The sequence below is a fragment of the Leucoraja erinacea genome, chromosome 16 (assembly GCF_028641065.1).
Source record: "Leucoraja erinacea ecotype New England chromosome 16, Leri_hhj_1, whole genome shotgun sequence".
Classification (NCBI taxonomy): Eukaryota; Metazoa; Chordata; class Chondrichthyes; order Rajiformes; family Rajidae; genus Leucoraja; species Leucoraja erinaceus.
The window spans coordinates 2,953,757-2,967,125 of NC_073392.1; the positions used below are offsets into that span (position 1 = coordinate 2,953,757).

The following is a 13,369-nucleotide window of genomic DNA, read 5'->3' on the forward strand; positions in this document are numbered from 1 at the left end:
AGCTGCACCGCAGCTGACAGGAAGACACTGCAACGGGTGGTGAAAAGCGCTCAGCACATTATCGGTGCCCCGCTCCCTGCCATGGGTGCCCTCCACCAAAAACGGTGTCTGAGACAGGCCAGGAAAATCATCAAGGACCCCTCTCACCCTAACCACGGACTGTTTGCCCTCCTCCCATCAGGGAGGCAGTACAGGAGCCTCAGGTCTCGCACAAGCAGGCTGAGGAACAGCTTTTTCAACAACACCATTACACTGCTGAACTCAGAGTCCCATCGCTAGCTATCTTTAGACTCCCACATTTGTATACAGTTATTTGCCTATGTACCAATTTTAATTCATCCACAATCCACACATTGTTAACCAGTATTTTTTTTAATTGTATGCTTATTTTGTATTTTTATTTTTACTTCTACTATCTTGCACTATGACTATGACTAGACGCTAAACTGCATTTTGTTGTACCTATACTTGTATTTGTGCAATGACAATAAAGTTGAATTGAATTGAAAAAATGATTTATCCCCGCCCAGCCCCAAACCATTAGTTCCTGTGAATTTTGCTTTTTGTAATTTCTTTTTTACATTAGAATTAATTCAACGTTACTTTGTAAATCAGTATGATGAACAGTTATTTTTAGTAGAGTTTGAGCAGCTGTAGTCCACATACCTTGCACCTGGTGCCCACCAGTGTCCCTCTGTGAACATATGGATTGAAGGCTTTGAATGATTAGCATTAGTGTACAAGATTTAATCTGCATGATCAGATTGCCTTGCAAAGTGGTAGCTTTCATTGGTTGCTTTCCCCTCCATTCTTTTAAGTATTTTATGACACTGTGCATGTTTGCTCTTTCCAATTCACATGTTTCTCATTCCCCAGTAAGCCTGCCCCGTCAAATGTACCTGTCTTCCATCTGTCCGACTGCTCTCCTGAATCCTCGACACTCCCACCAGGTCTGTTTTGATTGTTCATGCCCTTCCCGCCTTCCCCACCCCAGCCCCTGCATCCCCTTACTCAATTGACCATGTTCTGTTATAGTATCATGTTTCTCGGCAACACCAGACCCTTTCCCCTCCCCACTTTCCCCTTCTGGGCAACTTGTGCGCACTTTCAACTACACACCCCCTGGGCAATTTTCTGACACTTTCTGTGTTCCCTGTGATAACTGCCCTCTGTTCCCTTGCATATTGCATTTCTTGACTTGCTCCCTGACTCCTTCACAATGCCCTCCTCGATACTTCACCTTCCCTGCCCCCCCCCCCCCCCCCCCCCCCCCCCCCTGCACTCTCCACACTCACCATGTCCTCCCCAACTTTCTTGTGACATTAACCTCTGGGTGGTGCAGTCACACAGCTGGTGGAATCTTAACATTTTCTCCTCCAGATTTGTTGTCGGATTTGTCCTTCTCAATCTTTCCTCTGTTTACTTTCCAAACACTTGAGAAGTTCACGGGTTCTAGATCAGGTGCCCTTTCTGCTCTGTTATCATGCTTTCAACATTCATTGCCCAGAAAATGTTAGCTTACGGTGATGTTAGATATCCCTTGCAGTAAATTCTGGCTTCGTGGCTGATAGAGAATCTCGGCAATGAGGTGTAATTGATGTTTTAGAGAACATGCGTGTCTCACAGTGAAGGAAATGAATACCAAAAGCTGCTAATTTTGGTACAGAGCAAACCAGATGACAAATCTGCAATCAGTGGTTTCACACAAGCCATGAGTCGATGCGGAAGTACTGATTAACGGTCAATCTGTCAGAATCTTCTTAAAAGCAGTGTCTTCCCTTTTTGATATCGAATTGGAAAACGTGTTAAAAGATCCTTGAATTTGTTTAAACTGTGCAAATCCTGAAAATTGCAGTAATGTTGAATATCTTTTCTACCCCAACCCCTTTGCCACCAATTAAGAACAATATAGGGGCCTTACCATCTTTAATTATTGTGGTGTTTTTATGTGAAAATCGCCTTTATTTTGCAAGATACTCTATGGATATTTTTGTTGTACATTGGAATATTACTGAATGTTTGAATTGTGGAATGTGATAACTAGAATGCTGACATTGAAAAATATTTTTTTTAGATATCTTCAATTAGTGTACTTTGCACCATGCCATTGGAATTGCTCTCTTGCACTTTGCATTGATAAGACTTGTTATATCTGAATCTTGCAATGTCATTTCTCACTTTTTTTTGTGTAGTGCTGGCACATCAGAACCATTGTTTAGTCCTGGAACATTGTGTTGGTGCCAGTCAATGAATGAAAGTTATTTGTATTGCTTGTGCAGTCAACTGCTTTTTTTCTACTTGTTGGATCTATCTGCCGCAATCTAAATGAATATCGATCAATAATTTATGTAGAGTTGAAAAGGGAACGGTTCTTCCAAAGTGTTTAAGAAGTAACTGCAGATGCTGGAAGATTGAAGGTACACAAAAATGCTGGAGAAAATCAGCGGGTGCAGCAGCATCTATGAAGCAAAGGAAATAGGCAACGTTTCGGGCCAAAACGTTGCCCATTTCCTTCGCCCCATAGATGCTGCTGCACCCGCTGAGTTTCTCCAGCATTTTTGTGTACCTACAGTTCTTCCAAAACCTGATAGAGGAGGGAGAATGTGTCTGATTGTGGAATGTTGCTGGAGCTGCTAGAATTGTGAAAGATGATCCATTGAATGCACAGTCTCTGGGGTGGACGTTGAGAATTGGAGAATGCTATTGTTGTTTTGTAAGGACCTGTCCCACTTAGGCAATTTTTTTTTTTTAGGTGACTGCAGGTGACTAGGCTGTCGCCGGGGTGTCGCCTGTATGGTCATGAGTCGTCTCCTCAGTCGCCCAAAGAGTCATAGCGTCTTTCTGGTCGCCGCGGGATTTTTAACATGTTGAAAAATGTTCGGGGACAGTCGGCGACAGTGGGTTTGACGCCAATGAGCGTAGCTTTACTTCTCCTAGCGTAGGTGCTGTCGTAGTTGTCGCCAGGTGACGTAGGCTATCGCTGGCGCTGACATCGTTTTTTTATTGTTGTTAAAGTAATGATTCTATTTCAAATTTTATGTCGAAGGGGGCTCCAGTCGCCGGATTTTCAGTGACCTGCTCCGACTATGACCGCCGCCTAAAAATAGCCTAAGTGGGACAGGCGCATTCGGGGTGAGGGGGTGAGAGCAGAAAATTGGGCACTTTATGTGTGGTCCCCTGCAGCAGATGAAAGCCTCACTTCAAGAAGTGAAAGACTTTTGAGAGACACCTTTGTGATTGGAAAAATTGCAGTTGTCGATGTGCTGGAAAGATAGTGGTAGGGAATTGGATGAAGCTCATTGCATTTTCTGGGAGCCAGGTTGAACGCCAAGGCTTTATGATGTTACCAAGCAATGATTCAGTGCAGTGAAGCCAAACACATTTATTTTCATATAAGTAGAAAAATATGGTTAAACAAATAGGGAGAAACTCATTCAAAACAAAAATTAATACTGCACACTTGGGTTTGTCCATGATATCAAATACAATTAAAATTCTTTGCTTATTTTAATGGAATTTAAAATGAGATTAACCAGGACTGGCTAACAAAGCAGCGTTGCAGTTCATGACTCAAGCTGTTGAAGTTAACGTCGTGAGTAAACATTCAAATCCGACAGGAACAAACTTGCTCTCAGAAGTTTGGTTGGATGAGAGGTAACAGTATTGCAGTGACCTTGACAACCACCTGCCCCTGTTTCATGCGGGTGGCAAACCTGGCCTGCATCTCTGTCGTATTTGTTGTCCATCATTAATAATGGAATTAGAATGCGAGAATGAGAGAGAAACAATAATAATTGTTGCGAATTCCAAAATTACGTTTTTCAATTTAGGAACATACAGTTTAAAAAATCTTTCTTTTCTCGTGAAAAAGTTGTCAGATTCGAGGCTCCAATCTCAGTTCTCTGCAAGTGGCATCTCAGTTAGGCAGGGTGGTGAAGATGATGTTCGGCTTGCCTTCATTAGTCTGGGCTTAGAGTACAAGGGTTGGGACGTCATGTTGCAGCTGTATAGCAAGGATGTTACCAGGATTGGTAGTCTTGAGTTAAAGGAAGAGACTGGTTAAGGACCCGTCCCACTTGCCGATTTTTTTCCGGCGACTGCCGGCACAATTGACTGACGCATCAGTAGCAATGTTACAAAATTTTGAGATTTAAAAAAGAAATCAAGTCTGCAATTTATCCCATCAGAAAAAGCATAAAAAGAAGTTTAATTTGACACCTATTTCACTTTCATATCTTCAGTATTAAAAAGGTTATGGCCATTTTCATACTCGGAAATTAGCATCTTGTTCCCTATTGATTTTCCATTGACTTAACACAAAAGTTGTGATCAAGGACAGTGAAATGGACATAACTTTATTAAAAATTAAGAGAACCGAAAGACATTTTCAGTTATTATAGATAGAAGCATTCTGAAACAAATATTAAACAATCTTACTTGGATGACCTGAAATTAAAGCATATAATTAGTTAGTTACCCAATTGTAGCTAATACCAAAATTCAATTACTAGATCTAAACATCTATCCATTTCTTAAGAAAAGATTAACATTTTTAAATAGCCTAAGTGTCCAAAGAACATTCACACAAGAATTCACAATAAAACATGATTTTTAAATCTCATTGACATTAATTTATAGGCCAAATGGAAGGGATTTAGTGTTCAATTGCTGTAAATTAATGGCCATTTAAATCAGCTTGCAAGTGGGATTCTGAGGAACGCGCTGGTTTGGAGCGCTGCCATTGCGGTGGATTTGTAGCCCATATGCCCAGAAAGATACTGCGGGATTGAATGTGTCCCCAAGTCAGCTACTCGCAACATAACATTTTGAATAAAGGGATCTTAAGAAGCCCTTTTTAATGTAAAAATAAACAACCTACCTTGCCTTGTCCCCAACATAAGATCCGTCCCGTTGTCGGCGTTCGCGGCTTTAGAGGAGGATTTTTAATCTACTATATGCCATGATCATATTGAATGGCGGTGAAGGGCCAAATGGCCTACTCCTGCACCTATTTTCTATGTTTCTATAACATTTAAATAACCCAATTTAGTTTAAAAATACCTGCAGTGAACGAATTTCGCAGTGATTTTTCATCAGCAACTAACTAGGCTGAACAACCTCGATTTCAACAGCCTAGAGAAAATCGCGTTTGAAACCCGCCCCCCTCTCAAAGGCGCCAAAGTCACGCACACGGGCAGCGGCAGAACTGCAGCGCCGCTGAAGGTAAGTTTTGCAACATACCTAGTATCAGGACACCGAAAAATGTGCGGCGTGATGATGTATTGACGCCCGATGTTTTTTCAAGTGTAGCAACTCTATTTTATCGCCACTGGATTTTGAAATGTTCAAAATCTTTTGGCGACCCTGATATGACGAAAAAATCGCCAAGTGGGACAGACCCTTCAGGCTTTGGTCTTTTTTCTCTGGAGTGTGAGAGGTTGAGGGGTAACCTTATAGTGGTATGTATAGGCATGAAGGGCATCGATAAGGACAAGGGTCGTAATTTCTTCTCCCAGTTTAGGGAGTCTCGTATTCTAATACAGACAAGTTGGGCTGAAAGGCCTATTACACGCTGTGTATCTCTAATTGTTAATTTTAAATAATGTGTCAATTGATCCTTGCTATTTTGTAGCAGTTAACTGTTGGGTAACAGCAGTATCTTTTACAAGAGCATCGCATCATCTGCGATGGAAAAGCCATTTAAAAATGAGAGAAGAGTTGAAGCATTGAAGCAAACAGCAGTAATGAACAGCAAAATATCACACAGTCAAGAAATTGAGCAAGTCAATAAAGACCACTGATGTAAAATATTTCAAACATTAAATGAAATAGTTCCAAATGTTTCCTTACCATTGATATCTATAGATTATATCTCTACCGTAAAGCTAAAAAAAATGTTTAAAGTCTGCAAGCAATTTTTGGACCATAAGTCTGAGTTGTAACAGGCTTTGTTGAACTTAACACCAATGGATAAAACGGGAGACCTTTAAAAAAAATAGCCTGGTGATTTTCAGAAACAAACTTGTGATGTAATCCAATGTAAGGCCAGTATATTTAAAATAAGGATAATTGTTGACTAAGGCTGTTTTTAGAAAAAACATGCACAAAACAAAAGTTGTCCGATTTATTCTCTTGTTGTGCAAGAACTTGATAGAATTCAGAGAATTACTATTGTGTTATGGCTGTGATCTGGCTTTTATTTTGCATTCGATTTTATTTGAGCAGTGAGCATCACTGACAAGTACAATATGTATTCCTGAGCTCTGAATGGTCTTGAGATATATCCCCTATTTCCACCTGAGAGCTAAAATTACATGATTTGCCCAAAGTGTACCCTATACATGACAATTAAGTATGCACAGTGTTGCAAAAAGGAACTGCACATGCTGGTTTATACCAAAGATAGACTCAATATGCTGGAGTAACCCAGCAGGTCAGACAGTCTCTCTGGAGAAAATGGATAGGTGACATTTTGGGTCAGGACTCTTTTTCAGTCAATTTTGTTTATCAGGTCTTTACAGTGGCTGTTTTATACCATGTTTCTGATTTTTATGCATTTTTGCTTGAGGTAGCAGTATAGCTGTGGAAACAATAATTTAAATCATTTTTTATGTTTACTGCTACCTCTTCCTATTGATCAACAATGTGGGTAGACACAAAATGCTGGAGTAACACAGCGAGACAGACAGCATCTCTGTAGAGAAGGAATGAGTGACGTTTCTTCAGACAATGTGGTGCAATCATTTTCAAACTTGTTTTCTGAATCTGACCTGTCTGGTATTGGTTATTTGAATGTGTTTGCCAATGAATAATAAAATGTTGGTATGCTTTTTTTTTGTGGTTTTGGCTGTGCATTTTACTGGCTCTAACAAGATTGTACATGAGAAAGCCCAAGGATTTTTGCTGGTAATCTTGTCATAGAGACATCCTGGTTGGTTGCTGTTACTGAAGCAGAATGCTTCCCTGCCAAGACACACATACAGCTTGAAAGAATGCTCCTCCTTCAACGTTATACTTCCTCCACTATTCTACTCCTGACTCCTGAAACCCAAAATGCTGTTCAAATAGAAAATGTCAAAAAGTATTTTGTTTCTAAAAGAAAATGCATTTGTTAACTACTGTTATTTTTAGTTTTAAAAGAAAAGTGTGAGCACGTTCTTCTCTAAATGCTTTAATTTTTGAAGTAGCATTTCTTGTTTCTATGGATACAGACCAATCTTGTGTAAAACAAATATGGTTTCACTGAAACCCTGAAAAATCTCAGCAAGTCTTCTTTTCCTTTCTTCTCCAAGCTCTTGCAATAACGGCTGACAATGTGATAGCGATCCCTTTTCACTGTACCGTCATGTTTCTCTCCGTCTCGTGACACCATGCAGAGTGTATTCTGTACACCGATTATTATTGGCATTTCATTTGAAAAATATATTGTGTTTTGCTGTGTTTCAAGAGAGAGCTAGATAGGGCTCTTAAAGATAGCGGAGTCAGGGGATATGGGGAGAAGGCAGGAACGGGGTACTGATTTGGGGTGATCAGCCATGATCACATTGAATGGTGGTGTTGGGCTCGAAGGGCCGAATGGCCTACTCCTGCATCTATTGTCTATTGTTGTACTTCCCATCAGATTTCAAAACCTCACATGTTACCTTGTACTCTAAGTCCCCATTAACCTGATTGCATCCCTCTGTAGACTCAGGAACTGCAAAGATGCTGCTTTACAAAAAAAAGACACAAAATGCAGGATGAGTTCAGCAGGCCAGACAGCATCTCTGGAGAACGTGGATAGGTGACTCGTTGAGTCAGGACCTTTTTCAGACGTGTTTTAATACCCACCCTACCCGATCCAAAACGTAACTTATCCGTAATTTAGATATCTGGGTCAAGAAATAATACAGGTTGAACACCGATTTTTGCAGCACTCCAGGTTCCTGAACCTTTCTGGATTATACGTTTTTCTGGACCAACAGAGGTCACGTGGTAATGAAACGACAATATACCCCTGTGCCCGCTAGTGACTCTCCGTCAGCATCTGGTTGAGTGAGTTTTGAGCTGATCGTAGCAGTACATTGCAGGACATTCTCATTAATATGTGACCTCTCATACCTAACTGGTGGTAATGTTTTTTGTTGTATCATCAATCAGCATTGTTTGTGCTCACAAGTTGATAAAATTAAATCGTGAATTGCAGCCTGACGATTTTTGGAGTTAGGAGTTGATTAAACACAGAACCTTATTCAGTGCAGTACATTCTTGTTATAAATGTATAGTTTTAGCTAATATATGCAAGGGTAATGTAATAAAGCTTTGTTGCTGAATTGTCTACTTTAAATATAATTCGTACATAGCTTTGATGCTATTTGAGCAGTCGCAAATCTATATAATTCTGAAGATGGATGAAATATTTTGCCAATGGCATTTGCAGATTGGTGGAATTCATTGAAAAATGACACATTTTTGCTTTCTCTCCAGTTCTATCTACAGGACACTAAAAGTAGTAATGGTACGTTTATTAACAGTCAGCGGTTGAGTCGGGGATCGGAGGAAAGCCCGCCATGTGAACTCCTGTCAGGGGACATTATTCAGTTTGGCGTAGATGTGACGGAGAACACCAGGAAAGGTCAGAGCACAAATTCAACATTATATTTCTGCACAACTGCTCTACAACTCCCATGTGCCCACACAAATAAAAGTCATCCAGAAATTTGTTACATTTGTCCTGTGTTCCAACTGTGCTGCTTTGTTATCAGTTATTAACAGCAGTTAGTTTTATTGAGGTTGCAATGGGCTTGCTACTGGTGTTTCCACCTCATTACACCACCACTTTGTATATGAATTTATGTTTGTTTGTTTATTTTGTTATTGGAATTATACAATTCAGATTTTTGTCAATCATTTGTCCATGAAGTACGTGCACCATCTCACTATTCATTTTTATTGATGTACAATACAAAAAACGCTGCAGATCAGGTAGCATCTGTGGAGAACATGGATAGGTAATATTTCTGATTGGGATCCTTTTCCTGAAGGATTCCGACCCGAAAAGTCACATTTCCGCAGAGATGCTGCCTCATCTGCTGAGTTGTTTATACTCTCTAGAATTTAGAAGATTGAGAGGGGATCTTATAGAAACTTACAAAATTCTTAAGGGGTTGGACAGGCTAGATGCAGGAAGATTGTTCCCGATGTTAGGGAAGTCCAGGACAAGGGGTCACAGCTTAAGGATAAAGGGGAAATCCTTTTTAAAACCGAGATGAGAAGAACTTTTTTCACGCAGAGAGTGGTGAATCTCTGGAACTCTCTGCCACAGAGGGTAGTTGAGGCCACTTCATTGGCTATATTTAAGAGGGAGTTAGATGTGGCCCTTGTGGCTAAGGGGATCAGGGGGTATGGAGAGAAGGCAGGTACGGGATACTGAGTTGGATGATCAGCCATGATCATATTGAATGGCGGTGCAGGCTCGAAGGGCCGAATGGCCTACTCCTGCACCTAATTTCTATGTTTCTATGAGTTGTTCCAGCTCCTTGTGTCGTTATTTTTATGTAGCCATGGGCACTCACATGGGCCTTCGCTATGCTATGTCTGTCTTTTTGTTGGCTCCATTGAACAATCCTTGTTCCAAACACATTGCCTCCATTCTGTAAAGCCTGGGGCAATTGTTATTGTCCTTTCATTCCATCCACTCCACCCCACCCCACCCCAGTTCAAAAGCTAACTATGTTGCAGTTATGACAGGAAAGGAAATAAGCGACATGTCTTTATAGCTAATGCAATAGAGCGAAGAGGAAACAAGTCTTTCTTAATCTCAAAATTGTGTCGAATGCAAGTCTGTGCATGAGGAAGAAGCAACTTGATTGTTGATTTTAAAAAGCTGCAATGTCAAAGTATTCCTTTTCAACTGGATGGTTACAGACGCATTTTAAAGCTCAGTTAGATGTACTGTATTGATGTAAACAATATATATATATGTTTCTAGTTACACATGGATGCATAGTATCTACTGTCAAGCTCTTTATGCCAGATGGTATGGAAGGTCGTCGACGATCTGAGTAAGTATGCGTCACTTTGTATGTACAAGGCCACAGATTTTCCAGTTTGGCCTAGATGTGCTTTAGGGTGCTTTATTCATTATCAAACGAGTAGGGAAGAGCAAATTGAGTATATTGGTGTTCAACCCCCGTCATCCCCCCCCCCACCCCCACCCCTCCAGCCATATTATTTCTTCTGGCTTCACAATCCTTTTTTAACCATATAACCATATAACAATTACAGCACGGAAACAGGCCATCTCGGCCCTACAAGTCCATGCCGAACAAATTTTTTTTCCCCCTTAGTCCCACCTGCCTGCACTCGTACCATAACCTTCCATTCCCTTCTCATCCATATGCCTATCCAATTTATTTTTAAATGATACCAATGAACCTGCCTCCACCACTTCCACTGGGAGCTCATTCCACACCGCCACCACTCTCTGCGTAAAGAAGTTCCCCCTCATATTACCCCCAAACTTCTGTCCCTTAATTCTGAAGTCATGTCCTCTTGTTTGAATCTTCCCTATTCTCAAAGGGAAAAGCTTGTCCACATCAACTCTGTCTATCCCTCTCATCATTTTAAAGACCTCTATCAGGTCCCCCCTTAACCTTCTGCGCTCCAGAGAATAAAGACCTAACTTATTCAACCTATCTCTATCTTATCTCAACCTATCTTAGTCTTTTTATCTCTGACCTTTGTCCAAACTTCTGTATAACAAAACTAAAAACCTCACCTATCACTTGCCAGGCTATGACCTGCCCCACCTCTCTTCCAGCTTTCTCCCCCATCCGTCCCGTCCCGTCCCCCCCCCCCAATCTGTCTGAAGAAGGGTCCAAAATGTCGCCTATTCATGTTCTCCAGAGATACTGCCTGGCCTGCTACATTACTCCAGCACCATGTGTCTTTTTTGAGCACTGAGGGAAGTGTGTTTGAACATGTTGTTTCAATAGAAATGTCCTTATAGGTGTGTGGGGTGTTTTGCTTTCTGTTTTATTTTTCCCCCAAAACAATGTTTGTCATAATCAATGCTAATATAATAAGTTTAATAAATAAGTTTAATTTCTACATTTGTGCTGCTTTGGGGGAAGTAGTACATAAATACAATCAACCTCAAACATAATCATAGAAACATAGAAATTAGGTGCAGGAGTAGGCCATTCGGCCCTTCGAGCCTGCACCGCCATTCAATATGATCATGGCTGATCATCCAACTCAGTATCCCGTACCTGCCTTCTCTCCATACCCCCTGATCCCCTTAGCCACAAGGGCCACATCTAACTCCCTCTTAAATATAGCCAATGAACTGGCCTCAACTACCCTCTGTGGCAGAGAGTTCCAGAGATTCACCACTCTCTGTGTGAAAAAAAAAGTTCTTCTCATCTCCCCTTTATCCTTAAGCTGTGACCCCTTGTCCTGAACTTCCCTAACATCGGGAACAATCTTCCTGCATCTAGCCTGTCCAACCCCTTAAGAATTTTGTAAGTTTCTATAAGATCCCCTCTCAATCTTCTAAATTCTAGAGAGTATAAACCAAGTCTATCCAGTCTTTCTTCATAAGACAGTCCTGACATCCCAGGAATCAATCTGGTGAACCGTCTCTGCACTCCCTCTATGGCAATAATGTCCTTCCTCAGATTTGGAGACCAAAACTGTACGCAATACTCCAGGTGTGGTCTCACCAAGACCCTGTACAACTGCAGTAGAACCTCTCTGCTCCTATACTCAAATCCTTTTGCAATGAAAGCTAACATACCATTCGCTTTCTTTACTGCCTGCTGCACCTGCATGCCTACCTTCAATGACTGGTGTACCATGACACCCAGGTCTCGCTGCATCTCCCCCTTTCCCAATCGGCCACCATTTAGATAATAGTCTGCTTTCCTGTTTTTGCCACCAAAATGGATAACCTCACATTTATCCACATTATACTGCATCTGCCAAACATTTGCCCACTCACCCAGCCTATCCAAGTCACCCTGCAGTCTCCTAGCATCCTCCTCACAGCTAACACTGCCCCACAGCTTAGTGTCATCCGCAAACTTGGAGATATTGCCTTCAATTCCCTCATCCAGATCATTAATATATATTGTAAATAGCTGGGGTCCCAGTACTGAGCCCTTGGGGTACCCCACTAGTCACTGCCTGCCATTGTGAAAAGGACCCGTTTACTCCTACTCTTTGCTTCCTGTTTGCCAGCCAGTTCTCTATCCACATCAATACTGAACCCCCAATGCCTTGTGCTTTAAGTTTGTATACTAATCTCTTATGTGGGACCTTGTCGAAAGCCTTCTGGAAGTCCAGATACACCACATCCACTGGTTCTCCCCTATCCACGCTACTAGTTACATCCTCGAAAAATTCTATAAGATTCGTCAGACATGATTTACCTTTTGTAAATCCATGCTGACTTTGACCAATGATTTCACCACTTTCCAAATGTGCTGCTATCCCATCTTTAATAATTGACTCTAGCAGTTTCCCCACTACCGATGTTAGACTATAATCGGTAGAGTAAAGGGGAAAATACAGAATATGGCTATCGCAGTCTATTCACCATTGCCAATCTTCCACCATAAGTTCTAGGAGCAGAATTTGGCCATTCAGCCCATCAAGTCTACTCCGCCCAATCATGGCTGATCGATCTCTCCCTCCTAACCCCATTCTCCTGCCTTCTCCCCATAACCCCTTGACATCTGTACAAATCAAGAATCTATCTATCTTTGCCGTAAAATATCCATTGACGGCCTCCATAGGCTTCTGTGGCAAAGGGGATGTACAACGGGATCTGGGGATCCTTGTTCATCAGTCTATGAAAGTAATCATGCAGGTACAGCAGGCAGTGAAGAAAGCGAATGGCATGTTGCCCTTTATAACAAGAGGAGTCGAATATAGGAGCAAAGAGGTCCCTCTGCAGTTGTGCAATGCCTAGAGAGACCACACCTGGAGTATTGTGTGCAGTCTTGGTCCCCTATTGTATTGGTCCCCTATTTTGAGGAAGGACATTCTTGCTATTGAGGGAGTGCAGCGTAGGTTTACAAGGTTAATTCCCGGGATGGCGGGACTGTCATATGCTGAGACAGTGGAGTGGCTGGGCTTGTTTTAGAAGGATGAGAGGGAATCTCATTGAAATATATAAGATTTTTAAGGGTTTGGACACGCTAGAGGCAGGAAACGTGTTCCTGATGTTGGTGGAGTCCAGAACCAGGGGCCACAGTTTAAGAATAAGGAGTAAGCCATTTAGAACGGAGACGAGGAAACACTTTTTCTCACAGAGAGTTGCGAGTCTGTGGAATTCTCTGCCTCAGAGGCAGGTTCTCTGGATTCTTTCAAGAGAGAGCTAGAT

General features: G+C 41.5%; 1 protein-coding gene across 13 annotated transcripts in view; it reads left to right on the forward strand.

Annotated features, from left to right (window-relative positions):
* Positions 1-13,369, forward strand: part of slmapa (sarcolemma associated protein a) — a 123,043-nt gene that overhangs the window by 24,349 nt on the left and 85,325 nt on the right. For all 13 annotated transcript variants that reach the window (XM_055647540.1, XM_055647543.1, XM_055647545.1 and 10 more), the window contains exons 2-3: positions 8,467-8,614; positions 9,971-10,043. In XM_055647540.1, the coding sequence (XP_055503515.1) occupies positions 8,467-8,614; positions 9,971-10,043 (221 nt within the window). The remainder of the gene's footprint in view (positions 1-8,466; positions 8,615-9,970; positions 10,044-13,369) is intronic.